The following is a 21856-nucleotide window of genomic DNA, read 5'->3' as shown; positions in this document are numbered from 1 at the left end:
TTAAACAGTTGATTGGCAGGATGCTCTGTAATGTTAATTACCCTCCCCATATTCATAATACCTAATTAACAAAGGGACCCCATCATGACTCCTCTGGCACAATAATTAGGTACTGCACTGTTTGATCTCCCAGACTGAGGTTTATCCTCTTTAATCAAGGATTAATTACATCTAAAGAGCTACGATTAACATGCAGCCTACAGTATCTGTCTTGATCACACCCCGAAAGCTGAGGGGAATGAAAAGAGGCTTGCTGTTTTTTTGGTTGCATTAATTATCCCTTGTGTTTTAGTCAGAGATAGGCAGTGAATAAAAGACGAGTATTTGACTTATGGAATATATCCGACCTAGATGAAACTACAATCTCTGAGCCAATACGCTCTCTCTCTTTCTCTCTGTTTCCTTTTATGTAGATGTATTTAAATGTGTTAACCGCACAGTGTTTCAACCAAAACAGTTGGTTGGTTGGTTTGCATGAGAAGGGCTGAAATATCGCATTAATTAAAGCAGACAGTACTGTAAAGTTATCTAAAATAAGATCTTCCTGCAGATTTCGGCTGTCCATACCCAGACGTCACTAATGGAGCATATCATGATCGAAGAAACACCTGGCATTTGTGTGCTTAACGCTCTGTATTTTGACAAACATCAGCCCAATCTTGTTGGACCTTGCTATGGCCATTTATGAGCTATAAATATATAACTAGGTGAATTCATATGATTCCTCATTTTCAGATCTAGGGTTTCTTGTCCTCCCAACTTCTCTCTCCACCAGCTGCCACTAGTAAAGTAGTAAAAATGTTGCACCAACTGATACTAGATCATCTGCACCGAGAGTGTACTACCTAGGCTATGAACCTGCACAATAACAATTTAAATCTGTAATCCTTAATCCACCCCTGTTTTTGCTAAAAAGTTAAGGGATGTGGCTGGAGAAATGTAAACACTCTCAAATTCATTAACAGAGCTATGGATGCAAGGACTGGCCATCCATGATATCAAATGTCTAGTTTAAACCATGTTTTGAGGTTAGACAGTGTTTATTTACATTTAAGTTTACAAACATTGGAGTAAAACAAGCTTATATTTTGGGTGGGTTCTGATGGGGAATGACATTTGAACTAAGCTCATGAGATATTTATACGTTATATTCTTCAAGTATCTCTGGGTATATTTCATACATTTTCAAGTCCAAAAATTGATGTAGGAACTAAGGATTAAACCACAGATGTCATTTGAATCAAGTAAATGTTTTATTTGTCACATGCTTCGTAAACAACAGGTGCAGACTAGTAATGAAATGCTTACTTATGGGTCCTTCCCAACAATGCAGAGAGAAAAATATAGAAAATAATAATAACACGAGGAATAAATACACAATGAATAACGATAACTTGGCCATATGCATGGGCTACCAGTACCGAGTTGATGTGCAGGGGTACGAGGTAATTGAGGTAGATACTGTGGCTTCAAAAGGTATTCACATCCCTTGACTTTTTCCACATTTTGTTGAGTTACTGCCTTGAATTTTAAATAGATTACATTTTACATTTGTGTCGCTGACCTACACTCAGAGTAGAATTATGTTTTTAGAAATAGTTACAATTTCATTAAAAATGAAAAGCTGAAATGTCTTGAGTCAATAAATATTCAACCCCTTTGTTATGGCAAGCCTAAATAAGTTCAGGCGTAAACATTTGTTTAACAAGAAACATAAGTTGCATGGACTCACTGTGTGCAATAATAGTGTTATGTTCGGGGCAAATCCAACACATCACAGAGTGCCACTTCATATTTTAAAGCATGGTGGTGGTTGCATCATGTTATGGGTATGCTTGTCATTGGCAAGGACTAAGAAGTTTTTTTAGGATAAATATAAACGTAATAGAGCTAAGAACTGGCAAAATCCTAGAGGAAACAGACGCTGGGAGACAAATTCACCTTTCAGCAAGACAATAATCTAAAACACAATGATCAACAACCAACTTGACAGAGCTTGAAGAATTTAAAAATGAATAATGTGCAAATATTATACAATCCAGGTGTCCAAAGCTCTTAAAGACTTACCCAGAAAGACTCACAGCTGTAGTCGCTGCCAAAGATGGTTCTAACATGTATTGACTCAGGGGGTTGAATAGTTCTGTAATAGTGTTTTATTTTTCTTCCACATTAGAGTATTTGTGTTTATCGTTGAAAAAAGTGACCCACAAACTCTGTGGGCCTGTGCGCCTGTCATCGATGTCAATATTTATTTATTAAATACTTTTCACAGTAACCCTCCAAAAAGTCATTTATTAACCTTTTTAATATCCATATGTACTAGGAAGCTAATGTCACGCCCTGGCCTTAGTTATCTTTGTTCTCTTTATTATTTTGGTTAGGTCAGGGTGTGACGAGGGTGGTTTGTGTGTTTTTGTCTCGTCTAGGGTGTTTGTTCTGTCTAGGTTTTTTTTTGTAGATTTATGGGGTTGTGTTCATTCTAGGTGTTTATGTAAGTCTATGGTTGCCTAGATTGGTTCTCAATTAGAGGCAGGTGTTTATCATTGCCAGGTGTTGCCAGGTGTGCGTAATGATGGGTTGCCAGGACCGGTGGTTAGTAGAGCGGAGACATCAAGCACTGGAGAGGGGGAGCGGGAGAAGACGTGGCAGTAGACCCCCCCCCCCCCCCCCTCCCCGGTCGGGAAGAGCGTTGGAGTGGTTGGAACTCAGCCTGGTGGATGTACACATCTACGTCCCAAAACACGGGGCCAACAATACGGGAGGACCGATTGATGGGCCGGTGGGCAATCACAGGACTCTCAACCGGCATGGAACCACAGGGTACAGGGAAGCAGGTCTTCCGACATCCTGGTCCCCAGGCTTTTCATGCTCGACCATGAGATGGTGGGGTTGTGATGTTGGACCTGTGGGAGGCCGAGTATTACCTTGTGTATGGGTGTGATGGTAATGAAGGGAAGACTTTCCTGGTGCATGGGTCCCACGGTGATGGTGAATGGTGCTGTGATGTGCGTAATTGTGCCGGATCCCAATGGATGCGCATCTAGGGCTTGGAAAGGAAAAGGAGAGGAGAGCTGTTATGAGATTAAGTTTAGGGAGGAGGGAAGGCCTGGTCGATAAAGTTCCCCCCGGCACTGGAGTCCACTAGAGCTGTAGAGACAACACTTGAGGGACAGCCAGCCAGTGAGATAGGAACCATAACGGGTTTTGCGGAATACGATGATACTGGAATACTCTAGTGGACACCGCGTTAGGGCTCACCGGACACCGCTGAAGCCCCTCTTGGCCGCAATAGGGACAGAGCCCTAGCTGTCTCCGGCGAAGCCGCTCTGCTGCAGAGAGTTGTGTGGCCACTACCTCCATGGGTTCAGGCTCTGCCTCAGGACAGCCAAAGGAGGGAGGCGGGTGGCGAGGTGGACACCGGCGCTCCCGAAGAAGGTTATCCAGATGGATGGCCATCGAGATGAGAGCGTCCAAGGATATGTTGTCATCCCAACATAAACTCCATCTGGACCTACTCGCGCAGTCCACTGTGGAATAGATTGCGGAGCACCGGCTCATTCCATCCGCTGGAGGCTGCCACAGTGCGAAAGGTGAGGGCGTACTCCGCAGCGGAGCTGTAAAAGTCGCTCACCTCCCTCTCTACCCTCTGGAGGATGGTCAAAGACCGCCCTGAACAGAGCCACGAACCTCTCATATGAACCCAGCTCCTCCTCTCCTCTCTCCCAGATGGCTGTAGCCCACTCCCAACGCTCTTCCGGTCAGCAGGGAAAGGACCGTGGCAACCTTGGACCTCTCAGGGGTGGGGGCTCCAGTCTGATAGACGAAATAAAGGTAGCACTGGAGTAGGAAGCCACAGCATTTCGATGGAGTACCATCGTATTTCTCTGGAAGGGACATTCGGGCATCACTGACCTGGGCGGACAGCTGGGTAGGCTGGAGGGCTAGCTCAGTGTGACAACTCGTGGTAGGGGTATGGTAACAGAGGGCTAAATGAAGGGGAAGTAATCAGGGAAGTGATGAAGTCCAGGTGTGCCTAATGATTAGACGCAGGTGTGAATGAAGGTTGCCAGGTTTGCGTAATGATGGGTTGCTAGGACGCGGATTAGTAGACCGCCGATATTGTGCACTGGAGAGGGGGAGCGGGAGTAGACGTGACATTGGGCTTCAGGAATGTGACTGAAAATGTAATTGATTGAAAGTATAAGGGGTTATCGGTGAACCAATGGCGTGGTCAAGGGTATGACGCCACCAGTGGATTGAGTGGAGTTTACTCAGGTGTTCAAAAGCACATATCAGACAGAGAGCTGTCATGACGTTGCCCTCTTTGGACACAGTGAGCACGATCCCCCTCTCTCTGTCTCCTACACCCAGGCTGTTGTGGTCAGAGAGGTCGTAAATTCCTGGAGGAGAATCTTCCTCATGGCCAGACAGTATAGAGAGAGAGTGAGTTTCATAGAGAGAACAAAATAATTTCTTCCACCTCACAGAACTGGAGAACCAAACAATATTTATGTTCTGGAGAATGTATAAAAGATTGGTGAAGAATCCAGCTACGAACTGGTCCGTTTGGTACAATTTTGTGAAACTCATGAGAGACAATACAGCCACATTACCATAATCCTGTTTATACAACAGTCTCAGATATGAGGCTTACATCTAATTGTTGTATAAAATGAATGAGTAAAGATGAAACTATTTGTGAAATTATGTAATGTGATTTTAGACTGTTTAATGAAGGAAACTCCAATTCCCTTTGGAGTTCAACTAAATCAGAGGACCGCCTCCTGAGCACAGGCAGAACCCGGCGTCATGGGACAGCCCTTTTCTATGTTCCGAATAAAACCCCCACCTGGGTTTTCCCACTTCAGACCAGCTTACCTCGATAACTACGAGAGGGCTAAGGTTTGAGTAGAGACCAGCTTACCTCGATTACCACGAGAGGGCTAAAGTTTGAGGAGAGACCATAAACCTGAGTATAAGCTAAGGTTTGAGTAGATTGCTGAATCTTTTAACCATACCACGTGGTTAAAGTCTTAGACTATTGATACCGACAGAATAAGAACAAATCTTTGATGCCAATTACTAGTCTGCAGCTAGGAATTCGGTATCATTGAACGCGAAGACCGACAACCGTCGAAACATCTATTCTATAACGACATGAATGAATGTTACTCTGAACTATCCATTCTAACCACGGCAAAGAGAGAGAGAGGGCAGACAAACTCTCCAACAGAAACAAACTTTTCAACAGAGATCCCGATGACACACTGAGCGTAAATATATATATTGATTGCAATTATTCCCGAATGAGTGATCGTTCATGTGCAAAGGATTAGCATTTCAATTGTTATAATTATCAACTTTGTAGTGTCTCATCTCAGTCTTTTGTCCACCAAGCCGCGATGCCGGTTTAGCCCACTAGGGCACATACACTATTATTTCCTTGTAGCCATATCTACTGTTTGTTATGCATTTCTGTGAATTACTTAGTTAGTAAATAAAGGATTTAAGACAATTGATGTATGGATGACTCATAGTGAAGACTGGGTTCGTGCAGATAACCAACAATTTATGACGTTTGGAATGAGACTAACGTGAGGTAAATAATAATTAATTAATTTGAAGACTAATTGATCAGTGTAGGGGGTGCGTACTGGCAGCAGAGAAGTCAGGCGCAGGAGAGCAAAAACTGATTTCCAACGGCGCAGTTTAATAAACAAAACCACCGTAAACAGAACCGTAAATCAATGGGTAAACAAAACCCGTTACACACCAGCATAACGTGCACAAGCACTACAATAAACAATTCCGGACAAGGACATGGGACAAACAGAGGGTTAAATACACAACATGTAATGATGGAATTGAAACCAGGTGTGTGGGAAGACAAGATAAAACAAATGGAAAATGAAAGGTGGATCGGCGATGGCTAGAAGACCGGTGACGTCGACCGCCGAACACCGCCCGAACAAGGAGAGGGACCGACTTCGGCTGAAGTAAAATATCTGAATGTTATATTAGGAAAACTTTGTAACTTTGTAATCTGAATATTTTCCTTGGTGCCCCGACTTCCTAGTTCATTACAGTTACATGATTAATCAGTTTAATCGCGTAATAATAAGTACAGAGAGTTATTTGATAAATAAGTCTTCAGTTTTAACGATGCCAAAGACACGACAGAGCCTAATGCTTCTTGGCTAGTTATTCATGAGTTTTAGTTTAGAAAACTATTTCTCTGCAGAAGAGACAGTTACAGGGATGGTAAAAACAGCTTGCTTGCAAGTAGCAACATCAGGGAAACTGGGCAGAAAGGAGTGGTGCTTCAAATACAGCATTCTGCAACATCTTTAATCAAGCCTCTCATTCTCCTTAATTGCCGGCCTTAACACGTTACAGAAAGAGATGAACTGTATAGGAAGTTCTAGGGACAGGTCATCTGAATACTGGACATACAATGAATTGCCAGATGCAAACAGATTATCATCTGAGGGCTTGAACAAAAAAAGTTGTTTGCAATTTTGTTCATGCTGGTGAACCGGTGTTTGAGTTGTGTGGTTGCAAAATCAACAGTCCCTTATCTCCGGTATATATTGGCATGCATCATTCAAGACTAAGTTTAAATTGCGTGCAGCACAATGGACATACACTGAGTATACCAAACATTAGGCACACATTCCTAATATTGAGTTGCACCCCCCCTTTTTTCATCAGAACAGCAGGTCTAGCATTATGGGCAGGCCTTATGGTGCCTGGCCCGCCCTACCATACATCCTTGCCCATCCAGATGAAATATTGAAATATTGTTCATTTATTTGACCGAGATGTGCGTGGACAGAAAGATGCATCAATCTAAGTTAATTCATCCGAGTGAGCGAAACGGTATTTGTAGAAAATGTATCTGATACGGTCTGGACCAAAAGAGTATGGCATGTCATACCGTTTTCAGCCTTTGGGACAAAGACTCCCATTGTTAGGGCGGAGAAGTTAGCATCTTGTCATTACATACAGATCTCTGGTTTCAGCCTCTTGTGAATAAGAAAGGAAAGTTAGCATGTGTTGGTGCATGGTCAATCTGACGTCTGCATTGTCCATGCAGCATTTATGCTGATATGTCCTCTGCAGAAGTCAAAGCTGTTGTGAAGGAAGTTGTCAAGGAAGTGAGTTTGTGTTTATACCAATCATGTCAATGCAGAGTTATATGGAGCGCTCCGCATTGTTACAGAATTTGAGAGGTGCACAGCAATGCGCTACAGAGCTCAATTTGGCCTCTGCCTGCCTCTGGAGGCTCCGCAATTGTGTCATACCATCCATACGGTGCGTCCGACCACATTTTCGGCTCAAGCATAAACTGGCTCTTAGAATGCTGGAATCCCCTAAAGTAAATTGATGTTTTGCCAAAATTATAGCCCGCATTTTCGGTAGAGCTGGTGACAATAGGTCTAGCTGATTGAGTTGCAGCTGTCACTGATAATCATCTAAAATATGTGTGAAGATAATGTGTCTTGAGTATAGGTTAAAATGTTGCAACAAGAAGAAGGGGAGGGGTGTATGGCGAAGATATGGCGTGTCTCTCTCCAGAATCCATGCACTCAACTCTCCAGAATGTCTTCTGCTAATTATCGCACATACATTGTTTCATTGTGTGAATTGTTTGCTCTTTGATTGCTTATTTTTTTATCAATGACCAAAGGGGTCTGACTTTAAATTAAGTCATGCAATATTTGATATTGTCACGGCTGGTGTAAGAATGGGACCAAGGCGCAGCGGATGTTGAGTTCCACATATTTAATTCAAAGAGAAACTTAAACAAAACAAAATATAACAATAAACTAACAACTAAACGTGACTACGTGGTGCACATGCACAAACAATATCCCACAAACACAGGTGGGAAAAATAGCTACTTAAATATGATCCCCAATTAGAGACAACGATTACCAGCTGCCTCTAATTGGGAATCATACAAAACACCAACATAGAATATATAAACTAGAAAACAACATAGAAATTATAAACTAGAATACCCCCTAGTCACGCCCTGACCTACTACACCATAGAGAAACAAGGGCTCTCTATGGTCAGGGCGTGACAGATATAGAGTCTTTATGGATGTGTTATGAATAACCGAAAGTGTCTCACTTCAAACTAGGTATTACAGGTCACTACATAAAGTGTAAAAAAAAAAGGCTATTAACTTTCTACTGATTTATGAAGGTTCTGTCATCATCTGCAGGTTACTGTAGGGTGTGAGAGGTATTTAAATGGATTGATGGACCTGCAAAGCTTGCGATTGTGTGTGTATGTATCAGAACCAAGATGATTTTGAGTAGTCCAACCTGACACTACAGCACAAGGTATTCATCTTCTGTTCCAATGCTGGAGACCAGGGCTTGATTACAACCTGTTTCAATGGTGTCAACATTTTGTGGCTGATCTTTCAGCGGGGAAGTGGGTAAATGTGTGAAAAACCTGACTGGGCCCAGCACCACGCGGTATTGCTCTCTTTTGTTGTGTGCATGTTTGCGTACAGTTAAATAAGAATTTGTTCTTAACTGACTTGCCTAGTTAAATAAAGGTTCAATTAAAAAAATACTGAGGAACATGTAACTTGGTTCCAGAAGAAAGACATTTCTTTAGGTTGTGGGCTTTCATCAAGTTAAGTGTTACTTGGTGTAACGTCGTCCCCAGGGAGCTGCCCTCCTGTCAGGGTGGGACGGCCAAGAGACCAGAGGTGGCAGAATGGATGGAGTGCTTGGGGTGTAGGGTTTGAGCATAGCCTGAAGGTCGGGAGGGGCAGTTCCTCTTGCTGCGCCGTAGGCAAGTACCATGGTCTTGTAGTGAAAAAGAGCAGGTGTTAATGTTTTGTATACTCAGTGTATCATGCACATTGTCTCAGGAAAGTCTGGGTTGGCAATATCCAGTATAGGAAAGGTGAAAACGTTTGCACACAAAAAAAGGAGGAATTCAGGAGACCAGGGGAGTCTCTCAAATTGGATTTAATTTGATTTAATTTAATTTACCATGAATATTGCAGACCATTTTTTTGTAGGCTATCAGCCAGACAAACCCACTGAGTTCAATAATAAATAGTGGCTGGATTTATCCTCAAGTCGACTACTTCTTTCCTCATTGTTAGATTATTTGATGTGTAATTGTTTATAAAACATGTTATAAATAGCAACTAAATAGCAGCTAAATACAGTATACAGTATACTGTACATTATGCATACACTGCATAATGAAACAACCCTAGTAAGCTAGTGTTTTGAGGGTGGGCTGACTATGATTAATTTAGGCATTAATAGACTGGTTTTACGCACAACTTTCTATCCAAGCTGGGAGAAAGCGCGAGGATGGGTCATGCAGGACAGTTGTATATTCCAAAAAATCTATTGGTAGCTGATTAGTATGCGTTTGCATCACACTTTTATTTTATATCTGAAATGTTTGAATTTCCAACTTTAATTACTAAACAAGTAATTACATTGTTGCCAGCAGTATAAAATGGCAGCATTGCGACACCATGTATAGCTTTGTGAAATGTTAGGCTTAACATGAGAAAATTACAACCAAATAGGCCTACCAATACACATTTATCCATTAGCTAAAGCAAAGCTATACATGCCGTAGCACAACTGAAAGCCTATCAACAACTGAAAGCCAATAGGCATGCAGCCGCATAGACATGTCTCAATTTCAGCACCATGGACAGCGATCGGTAGTCTATATTTTGTGTGGCTGACACATTTTATTTTAGGGAGGGGGAAGGGGGCCAAACGCCAACCTTGCGGGAGTCCAGATAAACTGCGTTACGCCAGTGCTCTGACACCACCTGGTATAGAGGTCCTGGATGGCAGGGAGTGATGTGGACACCGAGGAACTTAAAGCTCTCAACCCTCTCCACTACAGGCCTGGCGATGTGGCCCTGAGGGGCTCACATGTTAAGGATCAGTATGGCGGATGTGTGGTTGCCTACCCGCACCACCTGGGACGGACCGTCAGGAAGTCCAGGGTCCAGTTGCAGAGGGAGGTGTTCAGTCCCAGGGTCATGAGCTTAGTGATGAGCTTGGAGGGCACTATGGTGTTGAAGGCTGAACAGCATTTTCACATAGGTGTTCCTTTTATCCAAGTGGGAAAGGGAAGTGTGGAGTGCAATAGAGATTGCATCATGTGAATCTGTTGGGGCGGTATGCAAATTGGAGTGGGTCCAGGCTGTCTGGGATGATGGTGTTAATGTGAGCCATGACCAGCCTTTCAAAGCATTTCATGGCTACAGATGTGAGTGCTACGGGGCGATAGTCACTTAGACAGGTTACCATGTCGTTCTTGAGCACAGGGACTATGGTGGTCTGCTTGAAACATGTAGGTATTACAGACTGGGCCAGGGAGAGGTTGAAAATATACTTGAACACACTTGCCAGCTGGTCAGTGCATGCTCTGAGTACTCATCCTGGTAATATGCCCCACGGCCTTGTGAATGTTAACCTGTTTAAAGGTGCTACTCACATTGGCTACGGAGAGCGAGATCACACAGTCGTCTGCAGTGGTGGAAAAAGTCCTCAATTGTCATACTTGATTAAAAGATACCTTAATAGAAAATTACTAGTCGTAAAAGTGAAAGTCACCCAGTGAAATACTACTTGAGTAAAATTCTAAAAAAGGTGTTTGGTTTTAAATATACTTAAGTATCAAAAGTAAATGTAATTGCTCAAAAATAAAAAGTACATTATTTTCTTTAGGAATGTAAAAGTTGTCAAAAATATAAATAGCACAGTAAAGTACAGATACTCCACAAAAATACTTAAGTAAAAATACTTAAAGTACAACTTAAGAACTTTACACAACTGGTCATCCGGAACTGCTGATGCTCTCATGCATGGTTGAGTGTTGTTTGTCTCGAAGTGAGCATAGAAGGCATTTAGCTTGTCTGGAAAGCTTGCATCACTGGGCAGTTTGCATCTGGGTTTCCCTTTGTAATCTGTGATAGTTTGCAAGCCCTGCCACATCCTACGAGCATCAGAGCCGGCGTAGTACGATTCAATCTTAGTCCTGTATTGCCGCTTTGCCTGTTGGAGGTCGTAGCAGGATTTCTTATAAGCGTCTGGATTAGTGTCCTGTTTCTTGAAAGCAGAAGCTCTAGCCTTTAGCTCAGTGCGGATGTTGCCTATAATCCATGGCTTTTGGAAGGGATATGTATGCAAGGTCACTGATGCACTTATTAATGAAGCCAGCATCGGTTTGTGATGGGAAATAGGCTGCTACGAAAAATGTAAATAGTATGGTCTGCAGCTTATTATGAGGTATTCTAACTCAAGCGAGCAAAAACTCAAGACTTACTTAACATTAGAGATCACACACTAGCTGTTGTTAACGATTATAAACACCCCTCGCCCTCTCAGCTTACCCGGGACTGGTGTCTGATCTTGACGATGCATGGAAAAGCCAGTGAGGTGTATATATCATCCATGTCATTGTTCAGCCACGACTCCGAAACATAGGATATTACAGTAAAAAAAAAAAAAAATCAGATCATTAGCAATGTGAGGTATTCTTTATGTAGTGTTCCAGCATGCTTTTCTATAAGGTAGAAATGAAAAAAAGCTTGCAGCTGTCTGACCTATTATCTGGTGTGCAATGGCTTTGATGGGAGAGCAGGTTTCTTAGAAAACGCTTTATCTTTGCAGAACTAGACTCGGAGCGACAGCTCCTTATTAATGGAGGGTTAAGCATGTGGCTAATTCACACGTGATCACCCATTAGATGGTGGCTACTGTAGCTCCACCACTGGTCAACCCCCTCCATTCTCTGACTATGAGCTGGCTGAATATACAGTGCCTTAGGAAAGTATTCAGATCCCTTGACTTTTTACACATTTTGTTACGTAACAGACTTATTCAAAAATGGATTACATTTTTTTTCAATCCTCAGCAATCTACACACAATACCCCATAATGAAAAAGATAAACGTTATTTATTTTTTTGTGCAAATGTATTAAAATAAAAAATGGAAATACTATATTTACATAAGTACTCAGACCCTTTGCTATGAGACAGATGCATCCTGTTTCCATTGATCATCCTTGAGATGAAGCCATGAGGTCAAAGGAATTGTCCGTAGTGCTCCAAGACAGGATTGTGTCGAGGAACAGATCTTGGGAAGGGTACCAAAAAATGTCAGCAGCATTGAACACAGTGGCCTCCATAATTTTTAAATGGAAGAAGTTTGGAATCACCAAGACTTCCTAGAGCTGGCCACCCGGCCAAACTGAGCAATCGGGGGAGAAGGGCCTTGGTCAGGGGGATGTTTTTCAGTGGAAAGGACTGGGAGACTGGTCAGGATTGAGGGTGAATGAATGGAGCAAAGTACAGAGATCCTTGATGAATACCTGCTCCAGAGCGCTCAGGACCTCAGACTGGGTTGAAGGTGCACCTTCCAACAGAACAACGACCCTAAGCACACAGCCAAGACAACGAAGGAGTGGCCTCGGGACAAGTCTCTAAATGTCCTTGAGTGGCCCAGACAGAGTCCGGACTTGAACCTGATCGAACATCTCTGGAGAGACTTGAAAATAGATGTGCAGCATCCAATCTGACAGAGCTTGAGAAGATCTGCAGAGAAGAATGGGAGAAACTCTCCAAATACAGGTGTGCCAAGCTTGTAGCATCATACCCAAGACTTGATGCTGTAATCACTGCCAAAGGTGCTGCCCAAAGTACTGAGTAAAGGGTCTGAGTACTTATGTAAAATGTCATTTCATTTTATTAGCAAATATGAATCAAAACCTGTTTTTGCTTTGTCATTATGAAGTATTGTGTGTAGATTGATTAAAAAAAAAGAATCCTCATCAATTTTAGAATAAGGCTGTAATTTAACAAAATGTGGAAAAAGTCAAGGGGTCTGAATAGTTTCCGAAGGCACTGTAGTCTGTTTGAAAAGTGGAGGATCGCTGTCCCCCATTCTTTAAGTTCAACGCTTTATACTGAAGCCATTGTTCAGAAATCCATCCAGAAATAACACCTGGTATTTACCTTCAAGGCACAGAGTCTAAAATATTCTGCTGTTAAAGTTCTCAATTAATGATAAAATGGCCACCCATTGATTATTGAAGAATATTACTAATAAATGCTACATGAGCTTAGTATAATTGTGTTACCCTTTCTTAACCAAAAATGTGTGTTGCAGGTAATGACGTGGCTCTGGTTTGACCCCGGAGATGCCGAAGAGACGAGACATTCTGGCCATCGTGTTGATCGTGTTGCCTTGGACGCTACTTATCACTGTTTGGCATCAGAGTGCCATCACCCCTCTACTAGCTGCTCGAAAGTGTAAAGGTCATTCCTCAATTTCCCCATGTAGGGAGTTTTATGGTTAGTCTCTTGAGTAGAGGAGCACGTTTGGTTTACTTATATCTATGCTTATTCTGGGATGCTCTATTTAATATAGTACACTTAAAATACATGATTAAAAGAACGTCTACACATGATTTCCCAGCTTAATTTTTTACATTTTCCCACCACTTAACTTTTTATCAGAACATGCTGCATTTTCTATTGCAAGACTTTTAACACAATGGCAAAAGGTTTTTGTTCATAATGAGCTGAACACTTCATCAGTGTATGAAAGATAATATTGTCATTTTGTGAGACCGTGGCATGAGGCCGCTATCAATTTGAGCACTATCAGTAGAAAATTGATTGTCCACAATATTAATTTCTCTAATCGGATTCACACCTTTAACTGACACATATTAGTCTGACATTTAATTCATTACTTTATAAGTTAGTGATGAGTATATTATGTTTATTACAAGGAGATTACATGTCTAACAAAAGAGTATGGAGTTAGATTTCAGAACGACACGTTCATTAAACCTTTTGACTGAAATCTAACTACAACAGACTAAGAAGACTACTTGCACGATTAGATGCCTTCTCTCTCTCTATGAAGGCCCTCTCTATGGAAACGTACAGTTCCTATAGAGTCTATAAGCGTTTATTATACCAAAAACTTCTTTCCCATTCTCAGATGACAGACATGAGAGTCGGCGAGACTCCCGGAACACCTTCACCCTCAAGGAGTCCTGCACCTCAGAGAACAGCAAGGACATTGTGGAGGTTGTGCGCACCGAGTACGTCTACAGCCGCCAGCCGCCCTGGTCTGATGTCCTCCCCACCCTCCACGTCGTCACCCCAACCTACAGCCGGCCGGTCCAGAAGGCAGAGCTGACCCGTCTGGCCAACACCTTCCTCCACGTGCCCAACCTGCACTGGATCCTGGTTGAGGACTCTCAGCGACAAACCCCGCTAGTCACCAGGCTCCTTCAGGAAACAGGCCTGAACTACACCCACCTTAATGTGGAGACACCCAGGAACTATAAGCTGCGTGGGGACATGAGGGACCCCAGGATACCCCGGGGAACCATGCAGAGGAACCTGGCTCTGCGCTGGCTTAGAGAGACCTTCAGCCCCAACAACAGCAACAGCCAGCCTGGTATCGTCTACTTTGCAGACGATGATAACACCTATAGTCTGGATCTGTTTGAGGAGGTGAGTGGAACAAGGAGAGATGTTGTGCAGTACAGAATTGTTTTCTCTTTAGCTACCAAAACAGGCAAAATGTTTGGTTTCTGTGCGCACTAGTATAATTAAATAAAGAGCATGGCTCCTTACAATATGCCACTAGATAAATGCACAGCCTCAACACATAGGCATCACTTGACACCTGCCTTAAACAAAGTTTATAAACATGAATTCTGATATTTCAATATGATACAAATTAAAATAGCTATTTCCTCACATAAAATCATATATCGGAAAATGAATACTTATTGATCCTTCTCCACCCATAGAATTACATAGAGCACTAATATCATAGGATCTCCATGGGCTCTACCCTCTCTCTCCTTCCTCGTCTAGATGCGTTCAACAAGGAAGGTGTCTGTGTGGCCTGTAGCCTTTGTGGGCGGCCTGCGGTACGAGTCCCCTAAAGTCAATACCCTGGGCAAGGTTTACGGCTGGAAGACTGTGTTTGACCCCAACCGACCCTTTGCCATAGACATGGCTGGGTTTGCGGTGAACCTCCGCCTCATTCTCTTTAAGCCTCAGGCCTACTTCAAGCTGCGGGGAGTCAAGGGAGGATACCAGGAGAGCAGCTTACTGCGGGAGCTGGTCACCCTCAGCGACCTGGAGCCCAAGGCTGCTAATTGCACTAAGGTAAGGAACTAAGAGTTGTCCTGTGTGGCTCAGCTAATATAGTATGTTGCTTGCAATGCTAGGGTTGTGGGTTTGATTCCCACTGGGTCAGGCTGGTCTCATAGATGTAACATAGTAAATGAAAATCCGGGACAGTCAAATTAGTATGATTTGTTTAATATGGTTACATAAGACAGAATGTTACTTCAGGCAAAAATTAAAGAAAGGTGGTTGGTCGCTGTGGATGGTAGCCGTATAATGCAAATGTCAGGCAACCCAAAGGTTGCGTGTTCGAAACTCCTCACGGGCAACTACTTCCATGTTTTGCTTCTTTGCAACTACTTAGCATGTTAGCTAACCCCAAGCTTAACCCTTTACACTAACTCCTAGCCTTAACCCCTAAGCCTAACCTCTAGCCTAGCTAACATTAAAGCGGTATAAAAATGCTTTCAACTACTTTCAACTAACTTTTCCACCCTTTTTACTTGAACCTCCCCCCCGCCCCAAACAGGTACTTGTGTGGCACACTAGGACAGAGAAGCCTGTCCTGGTGAATGAGGGAAAGAAAGGATTTACGGACTCCAACGTGGAGATATGAAACTTATTTTGGAGCACAGGTAATAAGAAAGTTATTGGGTCTGGGATTAATTAAGTTTGCAAAATTCCGGTACCTTTCCCAAAGTTCCCAGATTTTGCAGATGTTACCGGAATTTCGCAACCCTATGTCTGAGGGCCAACCTGGCTTTCTGAACCCCTGTGAGCTTATTATTTCCACGAAAGGTTTTAATATTGTATTATTATTCATAGTATAAAGCTTTGCCGAATCTGTCTGAATTTGTATAACAGGGATGTTATGATTTCATCTCATAACTTGACAGAAGATCCCTACAAAAGATGGGATAGTTTTATTAATGTAGTTTTGTCTTTAGTTTCTTCTAAACTATTCTCTCCGTGGTTGGTAGTAATGATGGAATAATTGTTGATTACGTATTTTCTTTACACATCTCCTAAGCCAATATACCATTGTGTTATTGCAGGTTATATATGGCTGGGATTCCAAACAGACTGACAAAAGACAAGCTCCAGGCAAGCAGGATCAGGGTGAAATATATATTTACTGTAATACGACTGTAAAGGGAGTCAGACAGCCTTATTGTCTACTACAAGCAGTACACAGCTACGTATCAATACAGGCATAGAATATCAAAGCACAGATTCATGGAGGATGGTGACACTGTATCTAGCTAAGCGCTTATCTGATGCATCAATGGAAGACGCCCACAAGGAGCTCGCAAGTCGTCAGAGTGCAACTTAAAACAAAAGACTGTCGGCGGTTCAGACAACAGGATGGCTTCATACAGTGGTCAACAGGAAGCGTCCTTAACCCAGCTGACACAAACCAACATGATCGTAACCAGGCACTGGACCAAACTGAATCAATCAGGGGCCCCGAATGGCTTTTGTCTGTTGGTGATTAGGCTTCTTTTGTTGTGGAGCGGACTGTACTTGGGGTGCAGAACAGAGCTGGATAAAGTAGGTCTTGTCTGACTGGAGTCAGCATTGACTGACAGACTGATCTGGAGAGGACATGAACCCTTCCCACATCCCATTGTAAAACACTAAGCTATTCAGACAGCTCTGCTCCCTCAAACCTATCACTAATTAGAACACGTCTCACACACATACACGTCTGCACACAAACATCCGCACGCATACACGCACAGAGTAATCAGTGTAGGAACATTGATTTAGCATTTACCGTACTGTAATGGCAGCTTTTATTTGCTGTTGCACATCTTTTACTGATCATATAACACTACTGATTTATATCAGCACTTTAAGATCAGGGTCTGTTGTCTGTTACAGTTTCTCAATCACATACAAACATTTTTTTTAACAATCGATTTTCAAAACAGAGTTCACAAGACAGAACTCTGTGGCTTTTCGCAAAACAGTAAATGGTTGCCTTACCAAAATGTAGTTGCCTTCTCAAAATATAAATACATTAAATCAAAACTAAAATTGTACATTCAAAATTGCTAATGAATTCATCAAAACAACACGACTGCCTGCAAAAAGATGAACACTACCATACTTATCTCGAGTCCAAGTAGACACGAGAAAAAAATCCCAGTAGATCAATACATTTTCCTTGCAGTTACTAAATCATGATGATCAAAATTGTAAGTACAACTATCCAAAAGTGCAGAATTATGTGCAATTACTCTCCTTTATGCATATTTCACCAAACAATTTCATACACATTAAATCAAATATATTCCTGATAAGAAACAAAATAAGCACATTGTGTGCAGGATTCATCGGTATCATCACAATCCAATTCCATTCCATAGTCAATACATAACTATGAGCAAACCAGGCTTTGTAGACTCCATTGGCGCACAGAAACACAATCCAAAATAGAAATAAGGAAAGGTGAATACAATGGAAGAATACAACTGGTATGAATGTATAGGGAGGCCTCAAAGCAAAACCTCTATAATGGAAGGTCACAATTTTGGAGAGGATAACTTAGGAGTAACCCAACTTTATCTGCATCCCTACAGTATGTGTACATGGTATGACACTGATGGGGTGATTTAGAATTTCATGCAGTAGTATTTACTGATTGCCAGAAACAGTGAACACAATTGCACACCTTTCTCTTCTGAAGAATACAATGTGTTAATATTCTGTGACCAAAACACTTAACAGTGAATATTGTATTTACCAATGACATTTGTACTTAAGGTTTTGCAAAAGGTGGTCTAAGAATTCCCAGAGGATACCGACCCTACCATTACTCTTGTTTACACTGATTTGCACTGTTGTGTGAATGCAATCATAATTACATTAAGACACTGTGGAGCCAGCGCAAGATATGGGTTGGAAAACATACCTCAGTGCAGGGATGGGATATGCCACTGTACTCCAAATTTTACCTTTATAACAATAGGGTCAGTATCTCCTGGAAAGTCTAACATGGAACCCAAACCGGCTGTGCGCGTGCACCATCGTGCATAAATTAATTTTGTCCCCCCACACCAAACGCGATCACGACACGCAGGTTAAAATATCAAAACAAACTTTGAACCAATTATATTAATTTGGGGACAGGTTGAAAAGCATGAAACATTTATGGCAATTTAGCTAGTTAGCTTGCACTTGCTAGCTAATTTGTCCTATTTAGCTAGCTTGCTGTTGCTAGCTAATTTGTCCTGGGATATAAACATTGAGTTGTTATTTTACCTGAAATGCACAAGGTCCTCTACTCCGCCAATTAATCCACACATAAAACGGTCAACCGAATCGTTTCTAGTCTTCTCTTTTCCTTCCAGGCTTTTTCTTCTTTTGACTTTATATTGCGATTGGCAACTTTCATAAATTAGGTGCATTACCGCCACTGACCTCATTCATCTTTCAGTCATCCACGTGGGCATAACCAATGAGGAGATGGCACGTGGATACCTGCTTCTATAAACCAATGAGGAGATGGGAGAGGCAGGACTTGCAGCGCGATCTGCGTCAGAAATAGAACTGATTTCTATTTTAGCCCTTGGCAACGCAGACGCTCATTGGCGCATGCGAGCAGTGTGGGTACAATAATTGAATAACATAGATTTATTTTGCAATGCTCGCGCACGCGACGCGAGCGGTGTGGTCAGCCTGTAAGATATGCAAGTCAGGTACACCAGCAAAAAAATTATCAGAAGTTCTGGAAATGTATTTGAGCATTTGATCATTGATGTTCTGCTATAGTTTGTTTCAACACCGATCCAAAAATTCCTTGTATGCGATTGAGAAAAACACATTTTGGAGTGAAATACGCATCACATTTTTTCACCTCTCCAACAGACAATAGGTAAGGACATTTGCCAATGAAACTAGAGCTAGTCAATTAAATATGATTATTTCACAACACATACTACATCAGTCACAGGATAAATGCCTTCCCTTGATATGACATTTTCTAACCAGTCTGGACCACCAATGGCACTTAATGATCTTTGAACTGATATTCAAAAGTAAACAGAGGGAATGTCTGCTTTGTAAACAACCACTGCAATTACACAAATTTACCCCACATGTCAATGTCTCTTTTGGTTTCCTTGTTTGACATGGTTTATTGCGACTAATGGCTGATATTTAAATTTTTGTTCAAACATAGCATTGGTTTCCCTTTTTATAAAGTAAATCCTATACAGTCTTGGTCTCAGGGAAGACCAAATATTGAAGTGCAAAGCAAACATACAGCACAGTAACTCATATTTGTCAATATGGTACATGATAAATGTCACAACTGAAGCTGACCAAGCTTGTCAATCAGTGGTCAGATGATACAGGTGTAATGTTCCGTCCTCTTTAGGATCCGCCCCTTTAAAAAAAATGTTTTGCCTAAAATGACATACCCAAATCTAACTGCCTGTAACTCAGGACCTGAAGCAAGGATATGCATATTCTTGATACCATTTGAAAGGAAACATTTGGAAGTTTCTGGAAATGTGAAATGAATGTAGGAGAATATAACACATTAGATTTGGTAAAAGATAATACAAAGAAAAAAAACGTGTTCTTTTGTACTATCATCTTAGAAAGGCCATAATGTATTATTCCAGCTCAGGCGCAGTTTAGATTTTGGCCAGTAGATGTCAGCAGTGTTTGTGCAAAGTTTTATACTGATCCAATTAACCATTGTATTTCTGTTCAAATGTGCCCAAATGTGCCCAATTAGTTTATTAATCACTTTTCAAGTTCATAACTGTGCACTCTCCTCAAACAATAGCATTGTATTCTTTCACTAATAGCTACTGTAAATTGGACAGTGCAGTTAGATTAACAAGAATTTAAGCTTTCTGCCAATATCAGATATGTCTATGTCCTGGGAAATGTTCTTGTTACTTACCTTGTGCTAATCGCATTAGCCTACGTTAGCTTAACCGTCCTGTGGGGGACCCAACAATCCTGTAGAGGTTTAAGAACAAACTCTTATTTACAATGACGCCTACACCGGCCAAAGCCGGACAACACTGAGGCTCCTGAGTGGCGCAGCGGTCTAATGCACTGCATCTCAGGACTCGAGGTGTCACCACAGACACCCTGGTTTGATTCCAGGCTGTTTCCCAACCGGCTGTGATTGGGAGTCCCATAAGGCAGCACCCAATTGGCCCAGTGTTGTCAGGATTTGGCAGGTGTAGACAGTCATTGTAAATAAGAACTTGTTCTTAACTGACTTGCCCAGTTAAATAAAGGTTAAACAAAAAATTGTGTGCTGCCCTATGGGACTCCCAATCATGGCCGGTTTTGATACAGCCTGGAATTGAACCAGGGTGTCTGTAGTGACGCCTCTAACACTGTGAAGCAATGCGCTTGACCGCTGCACCAGTCCAGAATGCTTTCATTTACATCATGACACACACAGAAAGTGATGATTTGTTAGTCTACACAATGATTCCAGTTGAAAATATGTTTTGTTTTGTTTTGTTAGGCTGGGATATTTAGTTCTAACTCCTTGTTTCAATAAATAAACCCCAGTTTGCATGACATTTCATGTCAATAAAATGGAGAAAAAAAATATTCTACTCAAGATGGATGAGGTGAGTTACCCCCATACAATGTACTGCACTCAATGTGAAAATGCGATCCACTCATTATTATTGTCTATCAAAAGTACAGTAGCATGGGAATGCAGTCACTGAATGTCCACAGCCATGCCCAGATCAGGAGTCTCTTCAAACATCTTACAGTCAGCTTCCTGCTCCTCAAACACAATGAGCTGCATGATGATGATGAAGAAACAAATAAAGGTAACTAAAAGATAGAGACTAAGTAAACAACTTTGTGAAACTAAGACTTGTCATGAGCATGTGTTAGTGTATTATCTTTTCATTATGATTCTGACTGAGTGCTTGTAGTGAGTCTTACCTGGTTTACTCCACTGTTGAGAAAAGGTCCTGGGAGGTAGAGTGTTTGCTGGGGGCCGATAAACCAGTGGCGCCCCAGGTTCAACCCATTGATGAGACTGCCCCTTTGCCCCAACCCTGCAAACAATATCATAGGCACAGTGGTAGACTTACTGTATCAACTGCATCAGGCCTCACATCATCAATGCTCCAGCTCGAGATGTGTGTGTGGGTAGATGGATGGATAGTGTAATGGCGGTGAAGGAGATGGCTACCGTTTTACAGGCTCCTAACCAATTGTGCTAGTGTGTGTTTTTTCGCATTATTTGTAACTTATTTGGCACATAATGTTTCTGCCACCATCTCTTATGACCGAATAGAGCTTCTGGATATCAGGACAGCGATTACTCACCTCGAACTGGACAAATATTTTTTTTCTTTAACGAGTCGGATGCGAAGGATTTACTTCAGACACCCGACAAGGCCCAAATCCGTCATTCGCATGAAGAAGAGATGGAGATATGGGGGACATAGGTCGAGGTGCCTTGTAAGGATCTGACGGCAAGTGGGTAATCTGCCTCTACCGTCAGTCCTATTAACCAACATACAATCATTGAATAACAAAATGGATGAGCTACGATCACGAATATCCTACCAACGGGACATTAAAAACCGTTTCACCGAGTTGTGGCTGAATGACGACATGGATAAATTACAGCTAGGGGGGTTTTCGGGTCCATTGGCAAGATAGAACAGCTGCCTCC

The 21856-nt window shown here is 42.0% G+C and overlaps 1 protein-coding gene across 8 annotated transcripts in view; it reads left to right on the top strand.

The window, feature by feature from the left end:
* LOC139550702 (galactosylgalactosylxylosylprotein 3-beta-glucuronosyltransferase 1-like) overlaps positions 1–21010 on the top strand; it is a 47003-nt gene extending 25993 nt beyond the window's left edge. For 2 of the 8 annotated variants that reach the window (XM_071361902.1, XM_071361820.1), the window contains 4 exons: positions 13184–13368; positions 14027–14547; positions 14917–15213; positions 16230–21010. In XM_071361902.1, coding sequence (XP_071218003.1) covers positions 13215–13368; positions 14027–14547; positions 14917–15213; positions 16230–16391 — 1134 coding nt within the window. In that variant the 5' untranslated portion in view covers positions 13184–13214 and the 3' untranslated portion in view covers positions 16392–21010. Of the gene's footprint in view, positions 1–13183; positions 13369–14026; positions 14548–14916; positions 15214–15703; positions 15810–16229 lie in introns of all 8 variants that reach the window. The other 6 variants (XM_071362311.1, XM_071362235.1, XM_071362149.1 and 3 more) reach the window with 6 other exon arrangements.
* The last annotated feature ends 846 nt before the right edge of the window (positions 21011–21856 follow it).

The sequence above is a fragment of the Salvelinus alpinus genome, chromosome 1, assembly GCF_045679555.1.
Source record: "Salvelinus alpinus chromosome 1, SLU_Salpinus.1, whole genome shotgun sequence".
Lineage (NCBI taxonomy): Eukaryota > Metazoa > Chordata > Actinopteri > Salmoniformes > Salmonidae > Salvelinus > Salvelinus alpinus.
This window is presented reverse-complemented; position numbering and strand designations above follow the sequence as displayed.